This window comes from Thamnophis elegans, chromosome 6, assembly GCF_009769535.1.
Source record: "Thamnophis elegans isolate rThaEle1 chromosome 6, rThaEle1.pri, whole genome shotgun sequence".
In the NCBI taxonomy this organism is placed as follows: Eukaryota; Metazoa; Chordata; class Lepidosauria; order Squamata; family Colubridae; genus Thamnophis; species Thamnophis elegans.
Genome location: NC_045546.1, coordinates 36,313,125 through 36,330,334, shown reverse-complemented (window position 1 = coordinate 36,330,334; position 17,210 = coordinate 36,313,125). Strand labels below are relative to the sequence as shown.

Sequence of the window (17,210 nt, the reverse complement as noted above, 5' to 3'; positions counted from 1 at the left end):
ACGCCTGGGGCGGAACCACCTGGTCGGTTTCTCCTCCCTACAGTGGGGGTTTGGCCTCCGGAAGTCTAGCCTCAGTAGGCAGTGGTCTGACCACGACAGGGGTATGATCTCACTACCCCTCCGACCAAGATCACGTCCACTGCTCCGAGAGGAATACGAGGTCGAGCGTGTGACCCGCTGAGTGGGTTGGGCCCCGAATTACCTGGGTCAAGCCCATGGCTGTCATGGAAGCCATGAACTCCTGCGCTCCATCAGAGTGTTCACCGAGCGATGGCAAATTGAAGTCCCCCAGAACCATGAGCCTGGGGAACTCAATTGCCAGCTCGGCTACTGACTCGAGGAGCGAGGGGAGGGCTGCTGCAACGCTGTTGGGAGGCAGGTACGTTAGCAGCAGACCCACTTGACCCTTGAGGTCCAGCTTCACCAGCAGGGACTCACACCCGACAAGCTCCGGAGCAGGGATCCTACGAGGTGCTAAAGACTCCCGGATAACAATAGCCACACCGCCACCCCTTCCCTGGGCTCTCGGCTGATGCAGCACCTGAAACCTGTCTGGGCACATCTCAATGAGGGGGACTCCTCCCTCCGTGCCCAGCCATGTCTCAGTAATACATGCCAGGTCTGCCCTCTCATCTAAAATTAAGTCCCGGACGAGGGGAGCCTTGTGAACAACAGACCTGGCATTTAGCGACACCAGCCTGAGACCAGGGTCCTGATTCCTGTCTCTGTGTGTCTCATGTATGAGGGTTCATTCGTCTATTTATATCAGAATTTTATAATGATTTTGTTAACCATTATAATTACAATATTAAAAACTAAACATTACAATACAAACGTCATTCATTAAAGATTAAAGGAAAGTCATCTGGTGCTGTCAAACTTGTTGATTCTAAAGTTCCTAATAGTTGAAAAGCAGTTAACAAGCAATTTCTAAAAGCGCTTAGAAAAATATATGCACACTTAGCATCCTTTCAAAGACACTAATCACAGTCTTGTAATCTGCTCACAAGGAGCAGCTGTCTGAGGCTCTTCTGGGTGATCTCAATTACTCTCTTTATCCAAAGTGAAATTAATGAATTGTTGGTCTACTTCTTAGCTCTTCATTCCATTGGGTCTGCTTTTCATACAGCCATTTTTTAGTCACTAATTTATCCCCTATTTATATCACAAACTTAAAGGAAATTCGGTGACATTAAAACTGGCATTCAGAACCTAATCTTGGTTTTTTTAAAAAATTAAGTATGTTTCCAGTTTGAAGAAGGAAAGAAAGAAAAAGAAAAAAAGAAGAGAGAGAGATCACAAAACTACAATGCTTGCATTAATTGGTACTGAGAATATTAAATCAAGATAGGTATTTGCAGCTATCTATGATGATGTAAAAATTATCATCACTCTGGTCCTTTTTAAAAGAGACCGTAAAATCTGGCTCCATTCTAAGGCCTGGCTTAGAATGGGTTGTAGACCTCTTGTAGGATGTTTTGGTAGTTTAATTGATTGTTGGCTTTTTCAAGACTCTCTCTTGGATGATATGTTTTATGTTTCTACTCTTGCTAGCAGTATCCTGTAGGCCACTTTGGGTTGTACAGATTGGGGTAGAAAGAAAAGAACAAAACATAAAAGTGAAAAGAGTGATATAGGCATAGCAATACGGATAATCCTCAATGCATTTGATAATTGATGCAGTTACTAAGTGGAAATCACATGACAGTGATTGTATTTATGATTTTATTTAAGTTTTTTCTTTTTTACCTTTGGAATGCTCACCCAAGTTCTGAGATAATTAGCAAGAATGGAAGTAGGCTGTTAGGATCTGGATGGGGGTAAACAAACTCATGCTCAATCCTGACAAAACCGAGTGGCTATGGATGTTCCCCACGAAGGACAGCCCAGTTAGTTCATCCTTGATCCTGGGGGCAAAAACCTACACCGCTCAGAGAGGGCACGCAATTTAGGGGTCCTCCTGGATTCACAGCTGACAGTGGAACACCATCTGTTGGCTGTGACCAAGGGAGCCTTTGCCCAGGTTCACCTGGTGCATCAATTGCGGCCCTACTTGGATCGGGAGGCACTCCAGACCGTCACTCATGCCATAGTCACCTCAAGTCTGGATTACTGCAACGCGCTCTACATGGGGCTACCCTTGAAAAGCATTCGGAGACTGCAACTAGTCCAGAATGCAGCCGCACAAGCGATATTGGGTGTACCTAGATACACCCATGTTACACCTATCCTCAGCGAGCTACACTGGCTACCTATTGGTCTCTGGACACAATTCAAGGTGTTGGTTATTACCTTTAAAGCCTTGCATGGCTTAGGGCAAGCATACCTGCAAGACCGCCTACTGCCACACTCCTCCCAATGGCCGGTAAGATCCCACAGGGTGGGCCTCCTTCAGATGCCATCAGCCAGACAATGTCGGCTGGCGGATCCCCAGAGGAGAGCCTTCTCTGTGGCTGCCCCGACCCTCTGGAACGAACTACCCCCAGAAATCCGGACCTCACCCACTCTCATGGCCTTCAGAAATGCTGTCAAGACCTGGCTATTCCGGCAGGCCTGGGGCTGTTGACTTCATTGTTAAGGTCCAACCCCGACTGAAATGAATGTATCTGTGTTGTTTTTTAACTTGTCTATTTTATTTTTTATTTTATTTTATTTTCCTTTTTCCCCCTCTCTGTAAGCCGCCTGGAGTCCTCCTGGATTGGGCGGCCTATAAATAAAATTAAAAAAAAAATGTTTAATTTACATTCATTGGGCAGGAAAGAAGAGAGTAAGCAGCATACAATGGAGAATACATAGTGAAAGGAATTCGCTAGCACAGGCAGCTGTGAACACACTAGACAACCAGCTAGTGTTTTTTCCATTATGTGCATGCTTGCTTTCTTATAGTCCCTTCCTCTCCAATCTCTCCACCTTGCAAGGAGAGGAAAAAAGATCTAGCTGTTTAAAGTTTGCATTACAGGTTTTTGTGGAGTTATGAGGAAAAATGTCTCTTATAGAACTTTAGATACTATCTCTAGGCCATAAACCATGATTTATAAACCACAGTGCCTCTGTTCAAACTGAAACGAAATGACTTCACACAATAAATATGATTGCCTCATATTCTTCTTAGCTGCAGATGGTTTATATATTATTAACTTCCAACCACATTAATCCACCCTGATGGCTCATCAAGACCATTGGTTTCTATACTTTTGCAAGATTTCCCAGAGCTTGTATCTCAGCCTCCACTAAAAGTTGTTATGAAAGTTATAATGAATTTGTAGTATCTATTAGAGTTAACTACAGTATATGTTGACATCTGCATTGGACTAGAAAGTTATTGCTGAATTAGTGGCTGCCCACTAATGGATATTTCTTGGTGTGTTGCTTCCCAATTTTTTGTAAACTGGAAGCCCATTTATTGCTCCCCTTGGAAGGAGAACCACTCAATATATTTGGTACATGCTTTAGGTTAGTAAACATGTTACAAATTTTATATCTGAATGATTGCACTGTCAACAGTCCCAAGAAAGAACTATCCAAAAATGAAATTCCTAATATTGCTAAAGCCTTTATGGAAGGCTCAGATATTTGCATAGTTGTCCTTCCTCTTTTATATAGCTATGATTTTTCAATTCAAAATGAAGAATACCAACAAGGGGTAAGTGTTGACAGCATTTTTGCTTTTTTCCTTCCAATTTCAGTTTGTTTCTATTTCTTCCTTCTTTCTCTAAGTTCCTGGGTACACCATAACACTCCATTTGCCTAATAGATTTTTTGGGGGGTTAACCTGTGCAATCATTGTTCATAAAAACACAGCTAAGCTCAATTTGGCTACAGGCTTAGCTCCATTTGTTAGTAGTGATCTATATGATTAACCTCTGGTTTCAATTTGTATGAGCTAATTGAATTCATTCTGGAAGTTGATTGAAAGAATTGTTAAGATATAATCAAAACACTGTACTGCTTATCCTTCTCTGTCTATGAATAAATTACTTCCCTCTTCAAAAAAACCCAACTGTTGCATCTGTATTTACTGGGTAAATTAATCAAGATACACTGTTGTCATGATCAAATTCTTCAAGATGTGTATCAGATGGAGCAACATTGTAATATTCAAATGATGGCTAACAGAAAACAAAAACAAGTAATAGGACCAATAAAAATCAACATAAAGTTCTTAATCACTGTGAGAATGAAATCAGAAATAGATAATAATATTAAAAGACATTTATAGCACACAAATAATATGCATCCTCTTGCTCATGGCAGCTTTTTAGATAAAGTTATCTAAAGCACTGTAATGTTCCTTATTCATTTTGTTTTATTACAAGTTAAAAATGCCCTAATCCTTTTTCAACTGTTTCTCATAAGGCTTGGTTTCCAATCTCTTAATATATTGGTAGATTTCCTCGGAACTTGTTTCAGCTTTTGCCCAGAGTTGGACACAGTAATCCAATTGTAATCTAACCCAGTGGTTCCCAAACTTGGCAACTTTAAGACTTGTGGACTTCAACTCCCAGAATTCTCCAGCCAGCTCTGGAGAATTCTGGGAGTTGAAGTCCACAAGTCTTAAAGTTGCCAAGTTTGGGAACCACTGATCTAACCTATTGAAGTCCTAGATTAGTTATCAGCAATTAGTATCCTAGGAAAACAGGGCAATGTGCCAGGATTGACTTTTTCTTTCCACTTAAAAGCTGGCATCTTGCTTAACTTGGGGGCAGGCAGAGTAGAACTGAACTGTACAAAATCTGGATGCACTGCTTCCATAAATACATCCCCAGATTAACTTGGCCTATTTAGCTAGCTCATATTAAGCTAGTGGTCCATATGAGATATTCATTATATGCACTGCCACCAATGGATTTTCATGTACTTGAACTATGTACATTTTTTATACTTGTGATTCAAAAACCTAAATCTATTATTGGGCCAAATCTAACATAATCCTGTTGCATTTGATACACTATTCAAGCTTTTGAGAATCATTTGAATTGTGATTTTATTCTTAAGTTATTAGCCAGTATCCCTAGCTTGGTGTCATCTACAGATTTTATAAACATCTTTTTCATCCCATCTACCAGCTGATTTTTAAAGACATTGGACATCATTGGGCTTAGGATGGAGCCCTGAAAAACAAATTAAATTGATAAATTAAACCTTTAATTTTATACCTAATATATTTTTTGTTTTGCTTTTATGAATAGGAATTGTTTATTTTGTCACTGAGAATGAAGTCATTCACGAGAACTGAAAATCTCTAGAAGCAGACAACATAGCTCAAACGCTTTCTACTGCAATGCGCTCTACATGGGGCAGCCCTTGAAGAGCATTCGGAGATTTCAGCTCGTCCAGAATGCAGCCGTGCGAGCGATTGTGGGTGCACCTCGGTACACCCACGTTACACCTATCCTCCGCGAGCTGTACTGGTTACCGATTGGTCTCCGGATACGCTTCAAGGTGCAAGTCATCACTTATAAAGCCCTTCATGGTATTGGACCTGGGTACTTGAGAGACCGCCTGCTGCCAATTACCTCCCAAAGACCCATTAGATCTCACAGAGTAGGCCTCCTCCGGGTTCCGTCTACCAGCCAATGTCATCTGGCTACTACCTGGGGGAGGGCCTTCTCTGTGGCGGCTCTGGCCCTTTGGAACGAACTCCCCGCAGAGATTCGGACCCTCACCTCTCTCCAGGCCTTCCCAAAAGCTGTTAAAACCTGGCTGTGTCGGCAGGCCTGGGGTCGATGAGTTCCCTTCCCCTCTCAAATCGTGTGGCTGTTGGTTGTTTTAAATGCCCTGTACTTTTGTAGTTTGTGTGTTTTTCCTTTCCCCTCCTTGGGTTTGTGCGCCACCCTGAGTCCCTCCAGGAATAGGGCGGCATATAAATAAAATGAAACTCAAACTCAAACTCTTTTATATATACATAAAAGCTGAAGTGGATTTATGCTTTCTGGCCGTTCACTAAACAGTTACTCCCTTGTCTTGTTTACAAAATTATTGTGTGGATTATAAACACCTGTATAAACACTATGCCACAGATCTACACATTTCATATAATCAGGTGCCACCTAAAAATAGAACTTGATAGTAAAAGGAGAAGATTAGCCGACTTAGAGAAGACATTATGGAGTCAAATGAGTACTTTAAGGCCTTTCTTGAGGCATTCGTTTTACCTTTTAAATGCTAATAAATCCCACCCCAACCCCCATGAATAGAAAATGTTGGATGCTTGGTGGAAATTCTAGAAGTCTTAGAAATTCTGGGGAAAGATCATAGGTGGTACATTTGTCACAACCTGTGCATCTATATCGTATTCTATGAGAACACATGCATGTGTAGACTACAATCCCAATTGTAAAGCCTTTCAGAAAAGATGTCTTTAGGCCTCAGAAGAAGCCTAACAGATGGATATATAGGGCGGTGGTCTTAGGTGATTACATGACATCATGAATAAGAAACATGTTGTGGTCTGCTACCAATTTGTGACACAGAAGTTCCTTTGCACAAAATAGAAAAAATGTTAAATAGTTACTCAAGCAAATAAGCATTTAAAGGAATCAAGTTGATTTTATCAAGTAACACTTGAAAAAAAAGGTTTTAGATTATGTTTTTAGTCCATTACAGTAGCCCCTCCTCACCAAATATTTTCACTTGAGTGGCACTTTCCTGAATTCTTCCGGAGAGAGCGGCAATCGAACAGACAAACTTCTTGCCATCATCAATAACTGTCACCGGAGAAATCAATAACGCATTTTTGGAACTCATTTGGATTCTGTCCTTGTACACAGTGAGAGGGGCTGTATAGCCTTGAAGGTAATAGGATGGTTTTGTGATTAGGATCTCTTCATTTCCATTTTCTTTCTGCTAGAAATGGGAGATATGATGCATTGCCAAGAAAAAGCATGAATTATCACCGTTTCTTTCTTTTTAATGTAATAGAAGATGCTGATGTAATAGCAATTGTACAACTGGGATAGGTGAATCACTGATTCTTCCTTCCTTCCTTCCTTATAAGAGCTACTGGCTATTAGGTAGCCCATCTCTCTTTCCCATCATCTACTGTATATTTCACAATCTGTGTCAAGAACAGTCCCTTTCTGTTATAAATTTCATTTCATATCCCTTTTGTTGCCTAATTCTGATAGAAAATAGATCTGGGACTGCAGAATGAAAAAAGAAAACATTTTTTTCTTTTTAATATCTCCTCCTCAGCAGCAATTATAAAGAATGTTTACTTAGAAATAGAAATAAAATAGCAAGCTTCTCTAACAATAGTGCCATCTCTGATTAAAGCAATGCAGAAAGATTTTTTCCTTGAGAACCTGAGTCTCAGTGTGAGTATCTCTGTGAGCGTGCCCACAAACCCAGAGACCACACAAACACAAAATAGTCAGTGCTGATCTAACAGTTTCCAAAATCTCAAGCTTCAGAAGCTGTAGAGGCCGAAGTGATGACTAATATTAATACTTGGCCCCAGTTTGAAAGTTCCCAGACATATTTTGCACTACTAAAGTTCTAAAAGTTCAAAGGACAAATCAAACCTAATGACAGAATGATTTGATTCAGCAATTTCATGTAAATATTAAAACTGTATTGGGATAAAGTGGAAATTTGCGGAACTGCAATGCAAGAATAAAATATTCCAGTGTTTACACCCAAAAATACTTACCCGGGAAAGGCAGAAATTATACAATTGCCAGCTCATGCACAGGGGCATCTGGGGCAGGGGCAAATATTATGTGTCAGATTAGCAGGTATGACCAAAGTAACTGAAGTTCCATCCATTTTTATGTAAGTATGATGCATGTTTGATGCACATTAAAACAAAGGATGGGACTTTATTGCCCTGGGGTTTTTGGTTTTTTTTTGAAGCTGTTGGCATCCTCTTCCCCCTTTGGACGACTAGATCATGGCAGTGGTATGATTATATGCTAATAATGGAGCTGGACTTTTTGGACCATTTAAATAATTGGGAGGGTTAAAAAAAAACCTTAAATTCCAAGCAGATTCAATGAAGAAGTTTATATAAATTTGGATATTCCAAAATAAAAATCTGTTAGGAACAGCCATGTCCATATAGCACTTAATATGCATGCTAGATAATTTATATAAAATATTTTCAGTAAGCATATTTATTCCTGCCATAACACATAACTGCAGTTTAAAATTACTGTTACCAGAACATGGGTAATCTGTGAGGAACATGAGATCCTCAAGATTACAGATTTCCAAAGTCACAGCCTTCAGAGCAAACTAAGTTTTAATAATAATTTCCCAGCCATTTTAAAAAGCAAAATAATAAATAACATATATTCTGACAGGGTTGGGGAAGCCACTTTGGTCTTAGGTCTACCCTTATTATTTAATTGAGAAATCGTTACTTACCAATAACCATGTTACAGAAGAATGTGTCAGGTTTATATAACGAGGCATACTGTTCACACATGGAATTTCTAAGGTCTGGTTATGTAAAGCTTGTAACACAGAATTCTTGTAATCTTTATCAAGCAGGAAAAAAAATAAGAAGAATATGTACACAATTCCAATGTACAGTGCATGTAAAATTCTGCAAGTCCTATTATTTAATACATTCATCTGCATTAGGAATATAAAAGAATAGTTCTCTGAAATAAGAATAGATCTTTTTTGAGAGATGGAAAGCAGTTCATAGAAGGCAGAGTTTATTAAACAGCATTAGAACCCAAAACACTATTCAGATATTATACTTGGAGTAACTCTAGTTTTGTCTAGTTCATGGGTGTCAAACTTGATTTCATTGAGAGCTGCATCAGGGTTGTGTATGTTCTTGGGGGGGGGAGTGGGCCAGGGCGACATGGCCAGCTTGACATCACTACTGTTGGGGGCACCCATGGTGGCCTGAGCGCTCTGCCAGTGAAAAGGGGTTCCCAAGCTCCGTTTTCTGCTGCCATGGCCTCCTGCAACTCTCTGCCCTCCAGAGCTCTATTTTCACTGGAAGAAGGTTGCAGGAGGCCAGGAGCCTGTTTTTGCTGCCAGAAGCACTGCACGCTGGTCCTTTGCTATTTCCAGCCTGGCCCCATTGGCCAGATCTAAGTATCCTGCAAGCCGGATCCAGCCCCTGGCCTTGAGTCTAGTTAGTATTATAGGAATGAACTTGGGCAATGTCAAAAATCCCTTCCCTTCCTCTAGCATATTTGTAAAATTATAAGAAATATTTGCTTCCAATTTTATGCTTCTTGTTGTTAGTACACACAATATTTCATCCCCCCCCAACCAAATTGGCAGTTAAAGAAATTAAGTGGAAAGAAAGTTTCTTCAATAAGATATCAAAAGTAGGATTTCCCCTTTTGTGGTGACAGTAATGTTGCTTATAATGTCTTCCCCTGGGACTGAATGGAAAGTCCAGGGGAGTGTATACATCTAAAAGGGAAAACATTCTTATTACATACAGTAATAAAATAGTGAAAAGGTAGTATCCTCTGAAATTCATGTCCTCTTTCAAAGGAATTTCAAAGATAATTCTCTTTCATTAAACTGTATAAGAAACAGATGATTTAAAAAATAATAATCAGAGAATTTCTATGCCTAACAATATTATCGAAAAGCTACTTAAGCTTGATCCAGCTTTTGTGCTAAACTGGTTTGGAAGCAAAATAAGTTTAGAAACCTATAAAGAAACCTCATCTAGTTAGTAAACATTCCAGGCAGACAAATGGAAAATAATGAAGACCACTGGCTTACATTAAAGTTAGGAAGTGCTTGCTTAAATGACTCAATATTTAAAAAGCCTTGCATTTTCATAATGTCATATAAATCTTGTGGTTGTCTTTATTTGTTGTTGACTTTATAGTAATGCTTTCTCCCTTTACATTTGGCTAGTTATCAGTCCATAAAAATCTGGTGATGGATATTAATCCAGATGGGCAGTAGTCCTTGATTTACAACCATTCCTTTAGGGATTGTTTGAAGTTATAATGGCACTGAAAAGAATGAGTTATGACCATTTTTCAAAAGTATGACAATTGCAGCAAACCTGTGGTCACTTGATCAAAATTTGGATGCTTGGCAATTGGCATGTATTTATGACAGTTGCAGTGTTCTGGGGTCAAGTGATCACCTTTTGTGATCTTCTGACAAGCAGTCAAGTGGGAAGTCAGATTCTTTCAAAGAATATTTATGACCACAGACCTTATCTATCTTGGAAAGCTGCCATGTAAATATTTTCCAAATGAGGTGCTGTGCAAGGAAAGACTGGGCACAAAGTCTCTGAGATTCAGGGACAGATCATCACATTCCTGAAATGAATCTAATGACTGAACAAACGAATTGTTTCCTGCAAAAGCCCACTCCCCTTTAACTCCTCTTTTATTTCCTATGGGAGGGGCCAATCACCTTCTACCTGTGACTTTACTCCCAGGTCTACCCTGATTTCTGAGTTGTTCTTTTCTTCTGGCCGTTCTGTGTATGTGCACACTGGGAAGAGGCTCTAGCTGTTCCTCTGCCTCATCTAGCACTGTAAACACCTGATCACTGCCAGACAGCGTCGGCCCCATCTCTGCCTCTGACACAGAGCCTTTGTCTGAGCCTTCCCAGCCTCCAGGACTGGTCCATGTACCTCACCAACCTCATCACTGTCTGAGTCTGCTGCCAGCTCTGCTGGCTGCTAGTGGGCCACAACAGTATATTTGGAGCACTTATCAATCCCACTAGAATCTTTGCCCAGCTTTTGGCATCAACTTGATGTTCTTTTTTATAATCTATCAAGCTTGTCCCAAAGGTGCTTTTTCAAGAGGACTTTTTTGTTTTTCTTTGAAAATGTTTTGCTTCTCATCCAAGAAGTTTCTTCAACTCTGACTGAAAGTCCAGTTGCCTCTTGAAAAAACATCTTTGGGACAACCATGACCTGGATGACTGAAAATCTTCATAGACACCAATCGATCAAGCTGTTTCTGGCAATCACAGCATAATGTATACATATTACAACAAAATTGCATTTATCTTTTTTTTCTAAATGAATGCCTATTAGCATAGTCCTGCCTACTAGCATAAGAAACAGACTTCTCATAAACTAGCAGCATGAAAGGAAATAGAATAAACAGACTAAATACCGGAACATCCGTTGAGAGCAGATGGTCATCTTAGATTGCATAAATAACAGCACACTATCAATAACTTAAAGTACAAATTAAAATGAACATCTATAAAACTCATTAAGACATTAACAGCCACCATCAAAACTGATATACAAAAACAAATTGAAATAAAGAAAAACAAAACTGTAAATCAATTTTTGAAGCCAGCCTGAATAGGAAAAGATGAAACTGAACTAGACTGGGAGGTAAATATCTTCAGCCATACCTTAACTACTTCAGAACAGAACATTCTCCAGTGAGGACTAAATTACAACACAGAGAATGACAACCACTAGAATTATTTGTATACTTAGAGCATCACCCAAAACAACTGACCAATTGATGAGAAGCAATAAAATGTATTACACTCCTGGTCAAATGAGCATAGAATCATCAGGGTAGAAGAAAGAGAGATCCTAAAAACATTAAAAACGTACCAAATTATCTCAATACTTCTAATAAATTATGCACACAATTAACATTGACAGAACAAAGCAAAAGAAAAATGGCAGAGAAACATACCACTTCACAAACACAGTGGAAGAACTGAACAACCAAGTCTAGAAAACCAACAACAATATCAAATAAAGGACCTATCACAAAAGAATAATGTTGCGTGAAAAACAACTCTGGACTAGTCCATGTATTCTTCTATGGTTACCCTAAATAATCTAAAGCTTATACAAATACAACAGCAGAGTTGAAAGGGACCTTGGAGGTCTTCTAGTCCAACCCCCTGCCTAGACAGGAAACCCTATACCGTTTCAGACAAATGGCTCTTCTTAAAGACTTCCAGTGTTGGGGCATTCACAACTTCTGGAAACTTTTTACATTTGTGTCTCATTTCATAAGCAACTTTAACTAGGGAGCACGTCTTCTCTGTTGTAGCAAGTAACTTCTGGAAAACATCTGCCATAGTATTCAGATTACCTCAGCTCTACTATATTTAGATTTTTTTTAAAAAACCCTTAGTTCTGAGATAGACAGGTGTTGTTTCCATTTGGTGTGTAGAACTGTCTTGGTTATGGTATATGGTTCCTCAATTAAAATTGTCAGACTAATCTGATTGACTTTTTTAACTATGTCCCAAATGTATTGGACGAAAGTGGTGCTGTGGCCTTAAACTGTCTTTATTTTAGCAAAACTTTTGATACAGTTCCACATAACGAGTTCGTACAAAGGCTGTACAGCCTAGGGCTTAACTACTGGGTGATCCAATGGATAAGCACTAGCAGTTAGGTCAGGAGTAAATCCCAGTGGGGCACTTAATGGGGTACTGTCTGAACAGAGACCAGAGTAGTGTACCACAAGGCTCAGTCCTAGGCCCTGTTCTGATCAGTGTGTTTATAAGTGATATATAACAGAAGGATTTTGAGGTAAGGTTCATCTTTTTGCTGATGACATGAAGGTGAGAACTAGAGTTGATATTCCTGGGGATATTCGTAATAGCCATTTTACCCAATTATCTAATTGGATGCCTGGTTATAATGACTATAAATTTTGATCTTAAATTTTACAACATTCCCACTACCACATGATATTGCCAGACTGTAAGAACTCTTTTGCTTAATAGCAATAGCACTTAGACTTATATACAGTACTTTAGAGCCCCCTCTAAGCAGTTTACAGAGTCAGCATTTTGCCCCAACAATCTGGGCCTTCATTTTATGTCCTCAGAAGGATGGAAGGCTGAGTCAATCTTGACCCAGTGGGAATCGAACTGCCGAACTGCTAGGCACCAGCAGTCAGCTGTATTATGCTGCAGTACTGCATTCTAACTATTTAATACTAGACCCCTGGCCCCAGTTTTGTCTTAATGTCCCACCACATTTGTAGCATTTTTTCTATAGTTTCTGCATAAGAATCATTTCCAATCCTTATCAGCTTATATCATTTACAACAAAACAGTTGTAACACAAACACACATGCAAGCAATAGGACCATAAAAAATAATAAAAGAGTAGAGCTTGAAATTTTTTAGTATCCAAGTGTTGCATTTACTGAGACCAGTCACAAGACGTCAAGTGAACTTTAAGGAAAATTAATATCAGCAGCAATGAAATATATAAAAAAATAAAAAATGCTAAGAATACATTGATAATTTGACTTATCTAATGGCAACTTTGAGGGCCACATGCAGATTTTCCCTCACAATTTAGGGTTACTCTACATTGCTTTTGTTTATATTTTTCTTTCATTAAAAAAAAAACTATTACTGTACTTACCTTTTTTCTTAACTAAAAGGCGTATTTTTGAGCTACTTGTTCCAATTGGAAATGTGGTAAAGATACATTCATAGGAGCCAGAGAGTTCAGGAGTGACATTCTTCAGTTGTAGAATCCAGTGGTTGCATTCTAGGTTGTTTCCTACAGAATTAACCTGTTCGGAAGTCCTGCCAAAGTTGGTTGAGCAATCATGGGACCCTTTCTCAAAACTTGCTGAATTGCTATAGGCCGCTTCAGAATATTTTGTACCATAGAGAGGGTTATATACAGCTATTATTCTTGATAGACCATCAACAGTCTTAGACCACTGAATCTGTGTTACATGGGTTTCTTTTCCTTGCAAGATGCTGCATTTTAGAGTCACATTGCTACCAGCCAAAGCAGAGACAGTTTCTTCATTTGTAATTATAACCGCAGAACATCCTACAAATCAATACAGTGGGAATATTATTGCAGTCATGTATAATAGTCATTGCATTAACTTAGCCTTCCCCTGTTTGATGCTCTCATTGAAAAAAATGCTCCATATCCTTGTTTATGATTTATAATTTAAAACAGTTATAAGTAAATATCATATAATATTTATAAGTAAGTACCGTATATTGAAGTTTTTGGCTCTGTATAGAAAAAAATAACTATAAATGACAATGGCCCAAAGTTACAATGACCCAGTTACGATGTAAAAGTGTGACCAAAACATGGATTAAAGGTAAAGGTTCCCTTTGCACATATGTGTTAGTTGTTCCCGACTCTAGGGGGCAGTGCTCATCTCCGTTTCAAAGCCAAAGAGCCAGTGCTGTCCAAAGATATCTCCATGGTCATGTGGCCGGCATGACTAAATGCCGAAGGGGCACAGAGCACTGTTACCTTCCCACCAAAGTAGTCCCTATTTTTCTACTTGCATTTTTATGTGCTAGGTTGACAGAAGCTAGGACAAGTAACGGGAGCTCACTCCATTATGCAGCACTAGGGATTCAAACTGCCAAACTGCTGACCTTTCTGATCGAGAAGCTCAGTGTCTTAGCCACTGAGCCACCGCGTCCCATACCTTTAAACATGGGTACCTTAAACATACTTTTAAACATGGATTACCCTACTTCTAATCCAGGGCCTAAAATACCCCATGTTATGAAAGATTGCACTGACAACAATGGGTGGAAACCTGACAAAAACTGAAAATTAAAAATTCAGTACAATTCATTAAAATCCCCCCCCCCCCCCCGTTCTATCACATTAGACTTTAACTTTGATGGCAGTCCCTCTGGAGCCACAACCAAGATCTTTGAAAGAATTGCATGCAGCCCTGGAATAATAGGATTTTTCCTCCATATTTTTTTTAATGCCACCTTTGTTATTTGTATAAATAGATCAATGCAGTTACCTACCACTTCTTCTTCCTGGGAGGTGAGTTTAGACTGAGAAAGAATCAGTGGCTGAAAGTAGCAATAGCAATAGCAATAGCAGTTAGACTTATATACTGCTTCATAGGGCTTTCAGACCTCTCTAAGCGGTTTACAGACTCAGCATATTGCCCCCAACAATCCGGGTCCTCATTTTACCCACCTCGGAAGGATGGAAGGCTGAGTCAACCCTGAGCCGGTGAGATTTGAACAGCCGAACTGCAGAACTGCAGTCAGCTGAAGTAGCCTGCAGTGCTGCGTTTAACCACTGCGCCACCTCGGAAAGTCACGCAACCTGCCTACAGTCTAAATCAGGACTAGAACTCACAATCTCCTGCCTTCTAGTCTAGTCTCTTTTAATTAAACCAAACTGGCTTTGGAGTCTTAATATAACATTCTGCTTTATTCTGAGCTCTAACTTGATGGGACCAGACCTTGACTTGAAATTTAAACAAGCAGGTGTATATTTCTAAACAAAAAGATATAAAAAGAGCAGGATAAAGAGGCCTAGAAATTCAAAGAATGATGTCTTTTGTTCAGCATCTTTGTTTTAGGAAGCTGCTCTACTTTTGACAAAGTTTGGCACAGGCAATTCTTCCTTGTAAGTATCTTTGCTTCATAGGGATGATCAAAGTGCAACACACAGGGCATTAAGAATAAATATTTTAATAGGTAACTTTTATTAATAGCTTTTTAAATTTTAAAATGTGTTGCCACTCTTTGCACTTTCTTTTTCAAGTTAGAATGGTCTATTATCAGGCCAAAGTTGTTAATGCTGGCTGGCAGACGTCTGACTGTTTGGTTTGTATTTAGGCTAATATCCAGAGATGGGCTGCTACAGGTTTGCCAGGGTTTGGAGAACCTGTAGCTAATGTTATGGTCGGTTTGGAGAACCTCCAAGTGCAGGGCCCGCGCAGAGGCCTAGAGAGGGGAAAAATGGGCCTCCTGAAAGTTCCGGAAAGCTGGAATCAGGCAGCCTCTGGAGGGCCTCCAGAGCCTGGAGAAGGCAGATTTTGCTCTCCCAGATGCTCAAGGAAGCCTCCGGAGCCTGGGGAAGGCGAAAACGCCCCGCCCCCCACATCATGGTGCAGGAGGCAACTAGGCCACGCCCACCATGGCCATAATGTCCTTGCCCACCCAGCAACCGTGCAGAGAACCCATTGCTGAAATTTTTGAAGCCTACCCCTGCTAATATCCTATATAGAAAATCATCTGGTTACACTACCTGCTTGTCTTCTCATACATGAGCAGGAGATAGTCAGACTGTTAGCATCACAAACATTTTTCTTGCATTGATTTAGATCAGATCCTGTTCATGCTCAATTAAACTGTATTGCGGGAAGGAGACATCATGTAAGCTTCACTACAATATTGCAGTTAACACAGATGGACAGTTCATATTCTTTTGAAAGTCATGTTCTCTAACATTTAGGGCAGAAGCTGCATTGAGAGGGGCACCAAAAAGAACAAATAATTCAAGTATTTACTGAATACTTGAATACTTGAAGTAAATACTCCCCAAGATCAAGCTTGATTCTGATGACTTCCTGAACTTCTCCATGTAGCTTCTTTTTAATTCAGAAGTAATTTTGCCTGTGTGTGTGTGTTTCTTTTTCTCCCAAACTCCTTTAGATTTCCTAGACAAGCCTACAGACAGGATTTCCTGATTGTCTCTTGAGTCTAGGTTTCCTTCGCTTATTTGGTTGTCCACTAATGAGCTGATAATTATTTCAATCTTTAATTAAGAATATTTATAGTTTAATCCCATAGTATCAACAAACTTTTAATTCTTCACTTTTTAGAAAACCCATAATGGAACTACCGGTAAACTACTTTGGTTCTTAGAAGAACAAACACCTTATAAGAACAAAGATCCTGCAACTTTGAGCCAATATAATTTTGTATTTAAACAAAAGCAATAACCATGTACACTGCCTTGTGCTCTAACAAGGAACTGAAAAAGAAAAAACCAGATTCATAAAACCAGTTGTTTATGGAAACAACTTACCACTGAGGATACATGCTAGGATGAGTAAATAAGACATCTGAAATCCCATCTTCCAATTGTATAAAAAAATAAATACTGTTAATAACAGTCTGTCTCAGTATTCAACAACGGACAGTTTCATTCCTTCAACAGTGAGTATGCTTTTTATACTTTCTTTTTCGCAGGTTTTATAAGAAATATACATACAGGAAATGAAACCACCCACAGAGGGTGTTTTAAAAATGTAAATGTATTTTGCCTTTAAAAAAAGAATAAAACATGCTATATTAACTTGTCCTACTGCCCAAATATTATGGGCATGCCGAGTTTAAGAATTCAGTTCTCCATAAAACATTCCATAGCAACCACGGACAATTGACAGTAGAATTTAAAACTCATTGAAAAATATGTAGACTGATTAGTGATATAATATGCATGATAACAGTGGGTGTTTGATCATTATTGGTGCTCCTTCCCTCATTCTTCATTTATGGGCTAGAAATTC

At 39.3% G+C, this 17,210-nt stretch overlaps 1 protein-coding gene across 1 annotated transcript in view; it reads right to left on the bottom strand.

The window, feature by feature from the left end:
* The window catches only part of CD96 (CD96 molecule), a 30,717-nt gene extending 16,341 nt beyond the window's left edge, over positions 1 to 14,376 (bottom strand). The window contains exons 1-4 of the mRNA XM_032219783.1: positions 14,367 to 14,376; positions 13,319 to 13,741; positions 8,368 to 8,480; positions 6,621 to 6,846 (exon numbers count right to left, since the gene is read on the bottom strand). Coding sequence (XP_032075674.1) covers positions 6,621 to 6,846; positions 8,368 to 8,480; positions 13,319 to 13,741; positions 14,367 to 14,376 — 772 coding nt within the window. The remainder of the gene's footprint in view (positions 1 to 6,620; positions 6,847 to 8,367; positions 8,481 to 13,318; positions 13,742 to 14,366) is intronic.
* Positions 14,377 to 17,210: the final 2,834 nt, after the last annotated feature.